General features: G+C 36.0%; 1 protein-coding gene across 3 annotated transcripts in view; it reads right to left on the reverse strand.

Annotated features, from left to right (window-relative positions):
- VCL1 (vacuoleless1 (VCL1)) overlaps positions 1 to 13491 on the reverse strand; it is a 36877-nt gene extending 23386 nt beyond the window's left edge. For all 3 annotated transcript variants that reach the window (XR_002023234.2, XM_010273035.3, XM_088886547.1), the window contains exons 1-10: positions 12464 to 13491; positions 11866 to 12156; positions 9688 to 9827; positions 8293 to 8398; positions 8106 to 8198; positions 7104 to 7193; positions 6892 to 7005; positions 6595 to 6702; positions 6367 to 6440; positions 6130 to 6184 (exon numbers count right to left, since the gene is read on the reverse strand). Coding sequence is in view for 2 of the 3 variants with exons in the window: in XM_010273035.3 (XP_010271337.1) it covers positions 6130 to 6184; positions 6367 to 6440; positions 6595 to 6702; positions 6892 to 7005; positions 7104 to 7193; positions 8106 to 8198; positions 8293 to 8398; positions 9688 to 9827; positions 11866 to 12156; positions 12464 to 13240 (1848 nt within the window). In the remaining variant the exon portion in view is untranslated. The remainder of the gene's footprint in view (positions 1 to 6129; positions 6185 to 6366; positions 6441 to 6594; positions 6703 to 6891; positions 7006 to 7103; positions 7194 to 8105; positions 8199 to 8292; positions 8399 to 9687; positions 9828 to 11865; positions 12157 to 12463) is intronic.
- Positions 13492 to 17281: the final 3790 nt, after the last annotated feature.

Raw genomic sequence — 17281 nt, forward strand, 5'->3', positions numbered from 1 at the left:
AGCTTCAGCACTGGAACGAGAAACAACATTTTGTTTCTTACTCCTCCAAGAAACAAGGTTACCTCCTACAAAGGCGCAATATCCAGAGGTAGACCTTTTATCATCAACACAACCGGCCCAATCTGCATCTATGTAAACTTCTATCTTCATGTGATTATTATCCTTAAATAATACACCTCTACCTGGGCACCTCTTTAAATATGCCAATATCCTCTCAATAGCAAGTAGGTGGGTAGTTTTGGGAGAGTGCATATACTGACTAACAACACTAACTGCATAGCTGATGTCTGGTCGTGTAAGACAAAGATATATTATCACAGTATAAATATATGTATAATATTTATATTATAAATAATAAATGATATATAATATATTATAAATATTTTAAAAATATATAAAATATTTATAAATAGATTATTATAAATATAATATAAGTATATATTTATATATAGAATGAATATATATTTATATATAATTTCAAGAGGCTCTCCACTTTCTGCACTAATCTTGTGATTCTGTTCAATAGGTGTATCAGCTGGCTTAACACCCAACTTTTCTGTTTCTTCTAACAAATCAAGGGCATACTTCCTTTGAGAAACAAAGATTCCATGCTTGGACCGAGCTACTTCAACACCCAAGAAATATCGTAACTCTCCTAGGTCCTTTACCTCAAATTCTTGATGAAGAAATTTCTTAAGAGACTCAATTTCGGTGTTATCACTCCCTATTACTACAATGTCATCCACATAGACAGCAAGTAGAGTCGAGGAAGTATCAACTTTCTTAATAAACAAAGTGTGATCTGATTGAGCCTACACATAGCCAAACTTTTCAAGGGCTTGTCTGAATCTATCAAACCAAGCTCTGGGGACTGTTTTAGTCCATACAAAGCTTTATTCAACCGACAAACCTTCTTACCTATCTTTGTACTATAAAAACCAAGAGGTAACTGCATGTACACTTCTTCTTGCAAGTCTCCATTGAGGAAGGCATTTTTAACATCCATTTGGAACAAGGGCCAAGAGTCTGGCTTCAAAAGATAATAACACTCTGATAGTGGACATTTTTTCTACTAGTGCAAAAGTCTTCAAGTAATCTATACCATAAGTCTGAGTAAATCCCTTTGCAACTAACCGGGCCTTATATCCTTCAATGAAACCATCAGCATTATGTTTCACAGTAAACACCCATCTACATCCAACTGGTTTCTTCCCTTTGGGTTGATCAACTAGCTCCCAAGTATTGTTTCTCAGAAGGGCATCCATTTCTACCTTCATTGCATCTTTCCACTCAAGAATGGCTAGGGCTTCCTGTACTGTTCTAGGAATGGGAATATCAGCAATTGATATAAGAAATGACTTGTAAGAGAGAGACAAGTGATCATAAGACAAGAATTGTGAGATACAATGGGTTGTGGATGAGGTGCAACGGCATTTGCCTTTACGGACTGCAATGGGAAGGTCAAGATCATTCAATGGAAGTAAGGGCTCAGAAGATGGAGAAGGCTCAACAGCGGAAGGCTCATCTGTAATGGGAGATGGAAGAGATGTAGTATCTAGATCTGGATCTTCAGAAGGAATTGGGGCTGGCCTGAAGTGCTGATGACCGAAATCAACTTGCCTCCATCACCTGTGATAAACTCTAAAATCCCGACATTTTTGACAACCCTCCCCATTACACCCCTCTTCACTCAATGGAACAGGTAAAGGGACTTCTAATGTGTTAACACCAACCGTACTACTCTCCCCCTGAGAAGAAACCCTAGAGTAATAAGGTACATCCTCAAAGAAAGTAACATCCATGGATACAAATCTCTTTCCTGAAGCAGGTTCGTAGCAGCAGTATCCCTTTGGAGTTTGTGCATAACCAAGGAATTTGCACGAAGCAGGTACAACCAAAGGTTTTAAGAGGGACAGAAAACAACCCTTTATCAGGATATAAAAGACTGAATGGGGGGTTTCATGTCAAGAACCCGTGAAGGAATTCGGTTGATGAGATACACAGCTGTGAGAATGGCATCTCCCCATAAATTTATAGGCACAATGGAGTTGAATATGATACTTCTAGCTACTTCCAATATATGCCTATTCTTTCTCTCAACCACCCCATTCCGCTGAGGGGTATGAGGGTAGGTACTCTGATGGATAATCCCATGGTCAAGAAAATAAGAGACTAGTGATGTTTTAAAGTGTTCTCTCGCATTATCGGATCTGAAAATTTTGATCTTTAACCCAAACTGGGTTAAAATCGTCTAATGAAAGGTCTGGGTTAGGGTAGGGACCTCATCTCGAGAACGCATCAAGTAGAGCCAAGAAAACCGAGTGTAGTCATCAACAACCAGCAAGAAGTATCTGTACCCCCATAGCAGTGATGTGATATGGTCCCCAAACATCGGTATGCACAATGTCAAAAGGAACACTACTTCTCTTATTACTTAATGAATAGGTTGTTCTACAATGCTTTGCAAGCTTACAACTTTCACACTTTAAACTAGACATCTGGATAGATTCAAATAAACTAGGAAACAAGCTTTTCAAAGACCTAAAGGATAAATGACCCAATCAATTATGCCAAAGCATGACTTAACCAATAGACTAAGAAACAAAAGACCCTCTAACTTCACTATCGTCCCACTGTGAACTTCCTCCAAGCAGATAGATTCCATTTGTCTCACGGCCAATCCCAATCACCTTCCTTGTCTCCAAGTCTTAAAAAACACATCGATCAAGAAAAAAGGTTACTAAGCAATTCTAGTTTTTAGTAATGCTACTAATTGAAAGTAAATTGGTGCCAAGTTTAAGAACATGCGGAACAGAAGAGAGGGAAATGGCACTAAACAACTTAATGTCTCCCTTGCCAGAAATGGGAACAAGTGATCCATCAGCAATAGACACCTTGTCTTTACCAGAGGATAAGTAATAGGTAGTAAATAGTGAAGGCAAACCAGTCATATGATCAGATGCACCTGGGTCTATTACCCAACAATGTTCAGTGTTACTTGGAGCTGAAGCATGATAGGTTGAGGCCCATGTACCTAAATGAGCAAATGTTGAAGTGGGAGGATGTTGTGACTGACTGAGACGATGATGCTGAATTACCAACCTCCTTTTCCAATTGAGTCAAGGCAGCTCGGACAGACAAAGAATGTCTAGTGGTGCTTCTCTGGTGCCTGATGAAGTTGCACAATCAGTAGTAACAGTTGTATTAGCATTCCCCTTTTTGTTCCTGAGTTTTGCAGAAACTAGATAAGGATGTAGCTTCCAACAGGTTTCTTTGGTATGCTTAGGTTTCTTGCAATATTCACATATTAAGTCCTTCTTCATATCTCTCTCTCCTTATCCCCCCAAAACTTGGGTTTAGTTGCTGCCAAGGCTGATTCAAGTGGCGAATGTTGTAAGATAACTTTCCTTCTACTTTCTTTGTTGTGCACTAGAGAGTAAGCTTGTGATAGTCACATTGTCTCTTGTTAGAAGTTGTTGTCTCAAAATGTCATACTCAGAATTCAGACCAGCTAGAAACTCAAATACCCTATTGGTTTCAACCTGCTTTCTATAGGTCTATGAATCCTTCTGGCTTTCCCACTCAATTGTTTCTAAGATTTTGAATGAAGGATTTCAGAAAAGAAAATGATGCTTAATCTGTCGCCCCCTCTTTCTATTTATATTAATTCTGAAATAAGGATAAGACTGCTTACGTGGCAAAATTAAAATCCTAATAAAAGACAACAATTAAAGTCCTAATAAAAGACTAACAACTAATTGTGGACTAACACTTAAATATCTAGTAGATGTATACAAGTACAATAGAAAGAGGTGGGGACCACATAGTAGTTATATACGAGTACAATAGAAAGAGATGGGGACCACATCTGTGGCTTCTATAGGCTACATACCGGGTCCAACACACAGGTACACCAACCATGTGAAGGAGGCACTGCAGATTCCTAGGTAGCAACTATCATTTTTGTTTTCTTTTCTATAGGTATATGAATGTCAAATTTTTCATGATGTCCAATTTTTTTATGGCAACCTTTTTTTCCCCTTATGTGTGGACAAATCCATTTTTTTCAACTCACTGCACACTCCCTAAGACAGATTCGCTATCCATGCAATGCTGCCCTCCACCCTTCTCTTAAAAATCCATATATACAATGACAAATAAACATAATACATCAAAATATTAATTTTTCAAATTGCAAAGTGCAAACTATGCTAAACAATTGCGGTATGATTTGAATTCCGGTAACTCCATAAAATTTTGGGAACAAACCTGGGTGGGGAGTGCCCCTCTAAAGGATCAGTTTCCTTCTTTGTTTGCTCTTTCTGATTTGAAAAATGAGTCAATCTCGTCTTTTACCACCCCGTCCTCTTCCATTTCTGGGATTGGGTGGAACTTGGGTCTAAGAAGGGATTTGAGGGACTCAGACTTTGACACTATCTTGAGCCTTATTGCAATTCTTGATAACGTTGTCTTAGACCCCACTAGGGCGGATTCTAGAATTTGTACACCTCCCAATGGCATTTTTTCTTGTGCTTCTTTCTTCAAAGTCTTAAGTCAGTCCACCAGTCCTACCTTCCTTCATTTTCCTGTTGATGAGGTTTGGTGCAGAGAAATACCTCCTAGGGTTGGTAGTTTTTGTTGGGAAGCCTATCTGGAAAGAATCAACACTGGTGATTTACTCCAAAAGAAGAGACCCAATACTTGTTTGTCACCTTAGTGGTGTGTTCTTTGTAAAGCGGATGGGGAGACTGGTTTTCACCTACTGGTGTCTTGCCATTTTGCGAGATTAATTTGGGAATGGGCTTTGTCCCTTTTTGGTTGCAGTTGGAACCCCCCATCAGACTTGCAAGGCCTTTTTTCCCCTTCTTTTTTCAGGTGGCGGATAAAAAGGGGAAGGACGATGTGGAGAGGACTAAGGGCTGCAGTGTGTTGGACACTTTGGGAAGAAAGAAACTCCAGGATATTCTCAGAAGCTCAGAGAGGAGCAGTAGATCTGAGGGCTATCATTCAAATTAGGGCGGTACAAAGGCTGAAATCTTTGAAGCTTTTCACAGATTACACAGTGGATGACTTGTTGAAAAAGTGGGGTGAAATTGCAAGTTGCACACAAACTAAGTCAGTAATGTGTGTGGCTTGGACCCCTCCACCTAGTGGTTTCGTGAAACTAAACTTTGATGGGTGTAGCAGGGGAAATCCGGGACAATCAAGGATTGGGGGTGTTTTTAGGGATGAAAATGGAGTCATTTCTGCCATGTTCTCAGGCCCAATTGGAGTGGGTGACTCCCTTAGAGCTGAGATCTTTGCAGTTATGGAAGGAGTCCAAAAAGCTAAGGAGTTGGACATCAGGAAACTCTTAATTGAAGGGGATTCAGAGGTGGTGATAGGGTGCCTGCTTAAAGATCACATTGGTTTATTGAAGTACAATAATGAAAGGAGGAAATTCAAGTGGCTGGTGCGGGAGATGGAAGTTAAGATACATTGGGTTAAAAGATCGGCTAATTCCCTAGCTGACGGTTTAGCTAAACAAGGGGCAGAAAGGGACTCACTTTTTTGGGCCAAGCTGTAACTGTAGTGTGTTTTCTTTCTTTCTTTCTTTCTTTTCTTTTTCTTTTTTTTCCTTTTCTTGAGGTTCTTTGTTGCTCTTGGAAGATAAGTGTGTTTGTCTTCCTTTTGTAAATCTTCTATTGATGAATTAATGAAAGTGTTATTGATCAAAAAAAAAAACTATGCTAAACAATTGCTAGCACACTTTTTTTTTTGATAAACAACATAAACTTCATTAAACTAAAATGACATAATTACAAAAGTACAACAGGCTGGAAAGTTCCCCAGCCACTCAATTCGTTTTCCAATACAACCCAATTACAATTTAGCCCAAAACAAGTGTTCCCTGTGAACCTCTTGCCCGGCTAAAGAGTCTGCCATTACATTTACTGTCCTCCTAATCCAACTAAATGTAGTGCGATTACAATTAATTGCTTGGACACAATTAATTAAAAGTGCTTAGTTCTTCTTTCACTAGATACAGACAAGTGTAAGGTTTGTATATTTTGTCAAAATAATATCACTAAGAAAGGGAAACCAATTGATTTGATCAATGGATCCACACATCCAGAATTTAGAACCTACTTGAAGCTGACCAGTTGAAAGAAAGAAGTCCTTGAGGAATTCATGCTTATAACACCTGCAGAGCAAAAAAGGCAATGAAGGAACATGAACTGCAAAACTAGGGCTCCTAGAGACAATTTTTAAATTAAATTTTTTATCAGTACAATTTTTAAATTTAATAAAAGTTGGTAACTATGAATGTTGGAAAGAAAAGTTACAAAACCATGTCACTAGAACACACAAAAGAGTGCAAATTACCGAGCATATGATATGAAGAGATCACGACCCAGAGGTCTTGCCTGTACCATTCCAAAGAACTCTAATGGAGGCCTCTGCACGTAAGAAAAGAAAAGGTGTATAAGCATAAGAAAATCATAGATATAAATTATTTTAATACCATTCATCCATGCCACATATATTGCAAGTTGATCAAAGTAAACACAGTACTATATGAAAATCTATTTTGATATTTACTACAAGGATTACCTTTTGCCAGATATGGAATAGAACAAGATAAATAAGGTCAGTATCACCACTTTCAGTTGCTTTCACCAATGCTGTGTCTTCTTCTCCTATACTCAACAAAAGAGGAACCTGATATGACAAGATAAAAATTAGTATACCTTTTATAATTTCTTATCAATTATACCTTCCACATTTCTCATGAGATTATATGCAGTAATATCTACTATCAAAAGATAATAATGAAGTTCAAACAATGAAGGATCAATGTAAGTGAGAAAAGAAAGGAAATTATATTGAACAATTTACCAAACAACACACCTGTTTAGAAGAGCGTGGTTCATGTTCAACAAGCATTGCAGCTAACTTACGACGTCCGCTTTTATCTGCATGAGCAGCTACTGCTGCATAAGATATGCCTTTGCATAATTTAAGCTGAAACTCAGAAAAAGCAACTTCAGAGAAGTAGTTGTGAGTGAAAACCATAGAAAATTTTAACCTAGCTTGAGCAACCATGCAGAAGAAAGACAAACCTTATCAAGTAAGATTTCAAGGAGAGCTGCATCATGAATTGCTAATGAAGCTGTTATTTTTGCACATGCCCAGTGCATTATCACAACTTCCTATGCAAGGCCAAAAGAAGATAAAATTATGCAAATGTTTTCTTGGTATGCCATGCATCTGTTCCAAAATATTAGGCAGCATATGAAATGACATTATGTAATCTTTATTTCTGAAAATATTTAATGCGATTTTCAGAACATATGACTGCTTCCATGTTTACATGTCAATACATCAGGAAACAGTTTCCAGTATAGACATGGATTGATAACATCGATCTGGTAGCCTGTTATAATTAACCTTCCATTTATAGATTGAGATTGGATACAAGAAAAACTTGCAAATAAGTTGTGCCACAATAGTAAATACATAAGCAAATTTTTTTAAAGGTAAATTGAGAAATTTATTAATTCAGAAAGAACTCGTTACAACAGGAGAGCTAACCACATGCGGCTACTCAGATCACAGGACTTGCCACAGATCCCAAATGGATACAGATATTCAAGTACATTCAAATCTTTAAAATCAGGGGCTACAGACACCCAAGAAATCAGCTTGCTGACCGCCTGCTGCACAATTCTACTTTCATTGTGCTTGTTTCAGGGAAAAAAAAAACTTGATGCTATCTTCTACTAATGATTTCTTATTACCTTAATTGGAAATATTTACAAAGTCATCTCTAGGAGGAGTTCAATTTCGTGTGTGTATATTATAATATAAATAATTAACTTTTGCCTAGTTCTCCCTAGTTTTATATACCATTCAGCTTGATTATTAATTGAAAAGACAAAGTGATAACCATTTCACTAATTATTTCAGTTCAGCATCTTCAGCTATTATCAAGCGGCCCCTAAGAAGTTGCACGGTAAGTGAAATGCCTAAGATAGAGGAAATAAAACCTAAAACTAAATAGTAGAGATAAACATGGTGCATCATATAGGTATGCTTTGAATTTTCTGAGAAAACAACTTTACTTGATTAAGGCCAGTATACTCTGATATCCGAAATGCAAGAAAGTGTTGGTGACAATTAATCAAACGACCGATCAGAACTGATGCTGTGAGTAACTGAAGGCCACAAAAAGATAAATAGTTATGGAAAACAAGCACATGGATCTTGTAATGCACAATAAACAGTAAAATAAAGCTAAGTATTGAAGACCTTATACTGCTGAATACTAAGAGGAATGCCAATCTCATAGCTGCGCACAGCATTTAACACTCGTAATGTTTTGCACATCTCCTGAAGCCGATCACGTTGAAACTGGCTGCCAAAGCCAACTGGATATCATTATTGAGAATGCAAATCAGACTTTTTTTTTGCTCTGAATTCCTTAAATGTTAAAAAAAATATAATTTGGAAATATAGTGAGTACTTATACCACATGACATTGAACTTCAAAAGGCAAGAAACAAGGTATCCTTGGGTAAAGGACAAGAACGAAATGACAATTATGTCTATCATAATCTAAAGTCAGCCTTAAACTCCATTTCCTGTGTACCAACTGCTGCCATAAACCTACAATCTTGGATCTTCACCAAGACCAAGTATCCTAACTGAATGGGTGGTTGTCTCTTCTTACGAGAGGTTATTGTCTTCAGCTTTTTGGAATAATTTAACAATGTGCATGGCATAGCACGTGCCCTTACACCAGCATGTCCAATTGATCAGGACCCATGATGGAATAGTTTAACAATGGATATGACTTTAAACAGAATGGAATGGCAAAACAAGATTCATGTAGCCAACCCCATATAGTTGGGATAAGGCATGGATGATAATGAATTGATCAATGGCCTAGATAATGGAATTGGTTGTCCATGCATCACACATGAATAAATAACAAATACCATACAATTTTATAAATATACCATATTTATTAACATCAAGGTTTTCAAGATTCACCAATGCTAGCTAAATATCAGTTTAAAAACATAGGAAAACTATAAGAGATTAATTGTAAACTCCACATTCTTGCAACTAAAAGGAACATATTTTTTCTTTTGATAATAAATGGGAAAAAATTAGGGATTATAGCATATAAGGGCAACTTTTGGTCCCTAATATCAATAAAAGTAATATTTTTAATAAAATTTCCAAAATAGGTTAACTTTTTAAAAATAATATCAAATAAGGGCAAAAACACTATTCATCTTCTTCCTCCTGCAGATCATTTATTAGCGTTGCTGCCTGCCGCCGCCTCCGCCCACCTCTGGAGGTAGAGATGGAGGTGGGCGGAGGCATGGCCGAAGGTTGCTAGAGGCGGCGGCAGGCGGCAACGCTGATGAATGATTTGTATTAGGAAGAAGACAAACAGTAATTTTGCCCTTATTTGATATTATTTTTAAAAAGTTAATCTATTTTTGAAATTTTATTAAAAATATTACTTTTATTGATATAGGGTCCAAAAGTTGCCCTTATCTGCTATAATCCCAAAAAATTATGATTGAGTAGGAAGAACAAAGCCAGTATTCAAAGAGAGATCCAAAAGGAATATATCTTATAAACATTTCTATTTATGTCAAATAGAATGAAGTAATTCGAAAAAAGAATAACCTGCAAAAAGCTTGGCCATAGCTGGCAGCTCTTAATAGTGTTCGCTGGCGTGAAGTATCAAATTCATGGCCAGCAGCATCAATACATGCTTCAACCGCCTCAGGAAGAGAAGAGCGAATTAATCGTAAATTTTCATCTGCCTGCAAAACAAAATAGAATATTAAAGATGTACTCATAAGACATCACATCACCAGCCAAGACTTTATATTAAAAAGAGAAAAACTAATATCCCAAATAGTTCACAAGAGCATGAAACCCAGAGAAGTTTTTTTCTTCTTTTTTTTATCAGCAAAGAAAATACATTTATTAAATTATTAATTACTGGTTACAAATACAAAGACAATCCACCATATATATGTAACCCAGGTTAAAACAGATTACAGAATTGCCCCAAATAAAGTGGGTCTATCGGCCCCTTGCTTTGCTAGCACATCACCCAACCCATTTGCTTCCCTTTTCACCCCACCAAAACTAGAAATAAATCTTTGCAAAACTCAGAGAAGTTTCAATGACAGAATGGCTAAAATCTCAAGGAAGAACTTTCATATCAAGAATATATGAATATATGATGCTTCATCTCTTGCTTCCTAGTAAGTAGACATGCTTAAACACTAGTGGGAGATGCTTCAGATTTTACAATGTTAGAACACCAGTGGGAGATACTTCAAATTTTACAATTACTACGAGTCATCATCAAGGTCCAATACTTAGCCCTTATCTATTTGCACTTATCATAGACGAATTGATTAAACATATTTAGGAGGAAGTTCTATGATGCATGTTGTTTGCAGATGACATTGCTTTAATTAATGAAACCAATGAAGGATTAAATGCAAAATTAAGCTTATGGACAAATGCCTTAGAAAAAAGAGTTTTTAGAAAAAGTAGGACTAAAACAGAGTATATGACATGTAAATTTAATAATAATAGGAGTGTAAATCAAGATACACTTGGAATTGGAGACCAAAAGATAACTCAATGTGACCATTTCCGATACCTTGGTTCAATAATTCATAACAAGGGAAAGAGCAAGGAGGATGTCACCCAAAGAGTTACAGTAGGATGGGCAAAGTGCAGAGGTGCATCTAGACTTTTATGTGACAGGAAAATATCACTTAAATTAAAAGGAAAATCCTATAAAACAATTGTAAGGCTAACTATGTTATATGGAGCAGAGTGTTGGGCAGTCAAGAAACAACATGTCCACAAAATCAATGTAGCAGAATTGCAAATGCTAAGATGGGTGAGTGGAAAAACTAGAAAGGATAGGATTAGAAACGAAGTAATCCATAAGAACCTAGGAGTAGCTCCAATAGGTGATAAAATGAGAGAGAGTAAACTAAGATGCTTTGGTCACATGCATAGAAGACCATCAACTGCACCAGTTAGAAGAAGTGATTTGTCAAACATTGAAGGGGATAGAAAAGCTCGAGGTAGACCAAAAAGGACATTGGTAGAAGTAGTAAGAAATGATTTAAGCATTAACAATTACAAAGGATATGGCTTTAAATAGAATTGATTGGCAAAACACGATTCATGTAGCTGACCTCACGTAGTTGGGATAAGGCATGGATGATGACTGTTATTACTACTAAAACATGCTGCTAACATTTCAATCTCTTAAACAAAAAGAAGTTTTTTGTGATTGAAAGCCTACATCTCTAGATTCAAAACAGTACTTAGTGTATAAATTCATACTGAGAGGCAGGCACCTGTGCTAGTCTTTAGGCAGAGAGTAGTTGGTGACCTACAGCACCTATGCTAGTCTTTAGGCAGGCACTTTTCTTAATTCCTAAACACAATTGCTAGTTTCTACATGTTGCACAACACCAAGGCACTAATCATTATGTGCAATTACCAGTGATGCTAGAAAGGATGTTATCCCTAATCAAATATGATTTAAGCCAATAGAGCAATGATCCTTTTTAGAAGGCTCGGGAGCAATCACATTTTATTTAATATGCCTACAATTTTGCATGTTGATTAGACTATTGTTGGTGTTACTGTTATCGTGTGTTAAATTTAGGTGCTTAGTATGGTATTTTTTCAAAGGAGTTACTTTTACCTTGTACACTCCATTTCTCTTTAATGAATTTTACTTTTATTTTATCATCAAAAAATAACAATTAAAAAAAGAATAACATTGCAGCCAAAACAGAATGGCAACGATAGGCATACCTTAGCACTTCTCTTGTCAAAGTGTTCCAAAGCATCATAAAGCAAAGCTGCTGGTAGTGTGCTCCCAATCTTAAAGATTGATACTGTAGAATCAGGAACTCTTTGTAGAAATTCCATACTTGTATTTGAGAGAATCCTTACTCCATCGCTCTCTGGGATAAGAATGATTGGTTCATCATACAAATAGCGCACTGGATCTCCATAAGGACCCACCATCAAAAGCACATCATCCCAATAAAGCAACACACTATCCATCCCACACCATGCTAGCTGTTCGGGGGGTAGGGCAGACTGCATACAAGAATGAAACCATACTCAGGACATGGATTATCATAACCTAATCACCACGAAGGATGAATACAAGTTTGTTGTTGAATGCCATTAAGTGCCTTCTACTCCTAGGAGCTCCATTTCATGGAACTATGACCAAAAACGCATTCCTTTTCAAATTATATTCCTAGGGACATAGATTACAACATAAAAATAAATGCTTTCAGCACTAATTTCCTCCATATCCTGAATCATTGGAATAATGAATAATTCAATACAGACTTGATTGTTTACATAGAGGAGGGTGTTCTCAGGTGAAAAGACTGACCTCGCAGTTGTACTCAAATATGATCTTGGAGAAATCGGTTGAGATAACCAGAACACGCCCATCATGGGTAAATGAAGCAAGCAACTTTCCATTCCGCGAAACCACCATTTTTTGGAGTGGCCCAACACCTACTCCAAGTTGCTGAACTCCTTCCTCTTCAACGAGCAATACATGATCATTCACACCAAGAAGAACTTCAACATTGCCAGACATGGTGTACTGAGGCTCGATAACAGTCATACAGAGCGGGAACTCTTCAAGAAGCGGGTCAGCCAGCTTACACGGATTTGGATTCTGGAAATCAGGAATACAGAAAATCTGATTCGCCTCCGTTATGCAAACCATCCCATTCCCCCAAAACACACACTCCACCACATTCTGCTCGAAACACTCTTTGCCCATCGAAATATTAGGTTCTTGTAACTCGGCATGGACATTGTAGCGATACACAGTCCCATCCTGGACGACACAGACCAGAATTTGATCGTCGGTCCATGCCATTCCGACGAGGCGTCCGCCAGAATGCCTCCAAACGGTCTCGGAGAGTTGAACTCCGGCAGAATTGAAGATTCGAAGCTTGCGAAGAGCTGACTCGGCGTAAAGCTGGACGATCTTAGAGTCGTCCCGGATGACGGCGATCGGTCCGCCGAAGGGAGCGCAAGCAACCTTGTTGCGATTGAGATCGAATTGCTTCCATTGCATCGTGTAGATCTCGGGCTTCCGGTAGTAGCGGTTGTAGAGAAGCTGCCATTCCGCAGCCACTGAAACGGCCGCCATTGATGATCTATGGCTGCTGTTAGGGCTTCAGCTAAATGAAATATCAGGTCTCTCCATTGAAGCAGAAGATGAACAAACAAGACGAGGCTTCTCGAACCTTAGCTTTTGGACGCAGACGTACTCGACATGAAGGACTCCTCTCCACTGTCCTACTTTTTTCAAAGAGTTCGGATCTCCTCACGGAGCGCCTCACAAATCACACCGACCTCAAAGCATCTTTCGGCCGTGCACCTGAAATAGCTCGTACCTGTAAATTTTTAGTTCGTGGGGAGATGTTTTAGATGCACGGGCGAAATGTTCTGTGAGGTCGGAGTGAGGCGCGTGGTGTTAGGAGCATATATGATTTCTTTTTCAGAGGGAGGAAGAGAAACAGCTCAGATATTAACTTTCGCCTTAGCGGGTCTCGATGAAGGCTCACGCACACAACCATTTCTTTATTATGTTCTATTAGCCGTTCGATACAGTGACTGCAATGTGATGAATAATCTAAAATTAAGACTCGATATCACTCCTGTGGTACCCACTCATTCTTACTCGATATATTTCCAAACACAATATGTTACTCGTCGGTAATTATATATTCTCATAAATTTTGATATTTTTCTTTTGTCTAGATATGGGATTTTTAACCGAATTGTAAATTAGAGTTAATAGGCTCAGAGCCCTATATACTTATAAATACTTCGTCACAAAATTTTATTGCAGTCATTTGATCTTTTATCATACAAAGATTTTAATTTGAACTATATCTCATTGCCCAAGATGTCTATTTCTTAAATATCCTTGATCAAACCATTTATATACTAATCAAACTCCACCAAATGATACAAGAAACTAATACCTTCAAAAACCACATCATTAGTATTTGATTTTTCCTCAGGTCGTCATTAAAACCATCAATTTAACTCAAACACCATATCAGACCATTACGACCCCTACGAAACACCTAAAAACCTTGAACATCGCCATCAAACTCTCTCATCAAAACCATGATTCTCTTTTAAATCCTCTCGTTAGCCTGAAGCACCTATAACCCAAATCTCTTTAATCCTAACACCTATGAATCAATTAGACCATACAATTGAACCTTAGGCACACCAAAACATCTAATCAATTTATAAAGTTTCAAACTAAAATTCCCCCATTTGCCCATTTATGAAAATAAGGTTTAACTTTGAATCCTCTTAATAACCCAAATGTCTATGATTTTGGCCCTTCAAAACCAATTAGATGTTGTCATTAGATCCTAGACACTCTAATACCCTATCCCACAAAAATTCAGCCCAAGATACCTTTGTTTTCCACTTGATTGCACTAAGATTCTATTTTAAAGCTTGAGATTGACCGAATCAAGCTCTTTTTGGATTTGCCCCATCTAGGCATAATTTTGTCAATCTGGCCCTACCAATCAACCTAAAATGCTTAAAAACACCATCCTATCAAATTTCAACACAAAATTCCCTCATTTTCCCCTCCATTACACCAAAATTTTGTTTCAAAACTCTAGATTGACTAAAACACTATCCCCTCCAGATCTACCCACTCAGGGCCTGTTAATCCCACCAATTGATTCAAAATTCAAAAAAAAAAAACATCCTATAATTTTTCAATTAAAAATACCCTTATTTGCCCCTTCGAATAAAAAAAAAAAAAAAAAAAACTTCATTTCATCCAATCCATTAGCCTGTATATACAAAACCACTATGTATACTCAAATCCATCTTCACCCTTCATTTTTTTTACCCAAAATACCCACCATTATATTAGAATGTTAGTTTTGACCTCCTTAGACCTAAATTGACCAAAATATTCCTAATATTGTTGAAATTACCAAAATGCCCTTTGAAAATCCTAAAATTATAAAACTAACCTTAACCCCCATTATAAAAGCCTAACCTAATTTTTCATTCGAGCTAATAATCCAAGGTTTACTGTTCATCGTCTTCCATCCTGAGACGAAGACAAAAATAGTGGTGACAAGAATTTCATTCCCTCCAATTTCTCTTTGTTTGGTTGTTCCTTCACATTATTATATTAAAATGCTATTAATTAATAAATATTATTAACTACTTAATGGTAATAAATTAATTAAATAAATGAATACAATTAAATAATAAAACTACTATTAATTAATAAATGATGATTAATTAACTATGATATTAATTAATTAGTAGTATATACTATTTAAATGGTAACTAGGTGTGTTCACATTAAATGTCAAACCGGCTCGGCCCAACCCGAGTTGGTCGGTTTTGTAAAACCACTAGTTGGTTTCGGCTTGTATGAGAAAATAAACTGAAATCAAACCAAACCGAACCGATCATATATGTTTAAGTAATTATTAATTAGTCCCTACCCTATATGTTAATGTTGATATATTTTATTTTTGTTTTGTTTAAACATTGAACAAATTGGTTATTTATGATAAAATCTAAAAAGTAAAACCAATATAAATATAATATAATGGTACAATATTTAATTCAGTTTTTGTATAAATTTGAATATATATTTACAAAAAAAATTCAGTTTTGCATAAAAAACTAATCAATTTAAATATATATTTTGATTTTGCATAAAAACTAAAAAGAAATAAACTTAAATATAAATAGATATTTTAGTTTAAAATATATAAAAAAACTGACTAAATCGATAAATCGACCCTTCATGTTTGGGTCGGTCAGTTTCGGTTTAGTCAATAAGTAAACCGACTAGGTCGGGTCGATTGAAGAAAATGACTCCAACCGACCCAACCCAACCCGTGAACACCCCTAACGGTAACTAATTAATGAAATTAATAAATATTGTTATTTAATAAATACTACTAATTATATTAAAATAATATTAATTAATTAATTAAATTAATAAATATAACTAAATATTAAATATTGTTAATTAATAAATACCCTACTCTTCAAAAATTAATAATAAATACCCTAATTAATTATTTTAAAATACCATTGATAAATATTAATAAATAATAAATATCTATATAATTATTTAATTATCAAATCAGATACAAGTCAATTTACGATCAAACTCACTTAGAACCCGATCCATTTAGGGGGTATTCTGTAGTGTGGGTGAGAAATTGGTGGGTGTGGACGAATCCACACCACACCTTGTGGCAGGAACTAATCCACACCACACTATAGTCCATAGCTATTCTTGTGGACAAACTGTGTGGATTGGACCAGTCTATACCCACAATGGTGTTCCGTAGCATGGTGTGGACCATTCCACACCACACTTTTTTGATTCCATGTATCTCATGTGCATTTTATGAATGATATACATAGTTAATCATATATATCTAATTTTTGCATTTTATATGGTAAATATTTTGAAAGCATCAATGAATTAATACTAACCAATAAATGTTATTTTTTATACAACAATAGTAAAATAATTAAAAAATTAAAAAAATATATTTTAAATATTTAAAAATATTATTTTATTGGTAAAAACATTATAAATTATAAAAATTAAGTAAAATAATTAATATTTTATTGAAAAATATTTAAAAATAATATTTAAACAATTGATAAAAGAAATTTTTGGAAGATAACATGACATCTAACGATTTATGCAAACTAATAATCCATTGATTCATGTACTAGTTGTAAGACAAGTATAACATCAAAATATTATTCAATTGATTTCCTAAAATGGTGCATGGATAAACCATCATACTTACAATTAGTACTTAAACAAAAATAAAAGAACCACCATTATAAGAGAAATAAGAAGAATAGTACAAAGTATGTTACACCCACAACATGCAAGCAACATAATATCCGACTTGTGGAGTCTTTAGTTTCACAACACTTGAGAGGTTGAGGTTATTGTTTTCATCATATAAAAAACTTTTGAAAACTTATTTTCAAGGTTTTCTCATTAAGTGATGAATTTGCTTTAAGACATCCCTTAATGGTATATGGGAACTAACTCTACCTAACCTAAAAGTTTCTTCCACTGCAAGTAGGACAGTTTTGGTACATAGTTACAAACTTACAATTTATGGAGCCTAGAAGCAAAGAAATA

The sequence above is a fragment of the Nelumbo nucifera genome, chromosome 4, assembly GCF_055504915.1.
Source record: "Nelumbo nucifera cultivar China Antique chromosome 4, China Antique-T2T, whole genome shotgun sequence".
Taxonomy (NCBI): domain Eukaryota; kingdom Viridiplantae; phylum Streptophyta; class Magnoliopsida; order Proteales; family Nelumbonaceae; genus Nelumbo; species Nelumbo nucifera.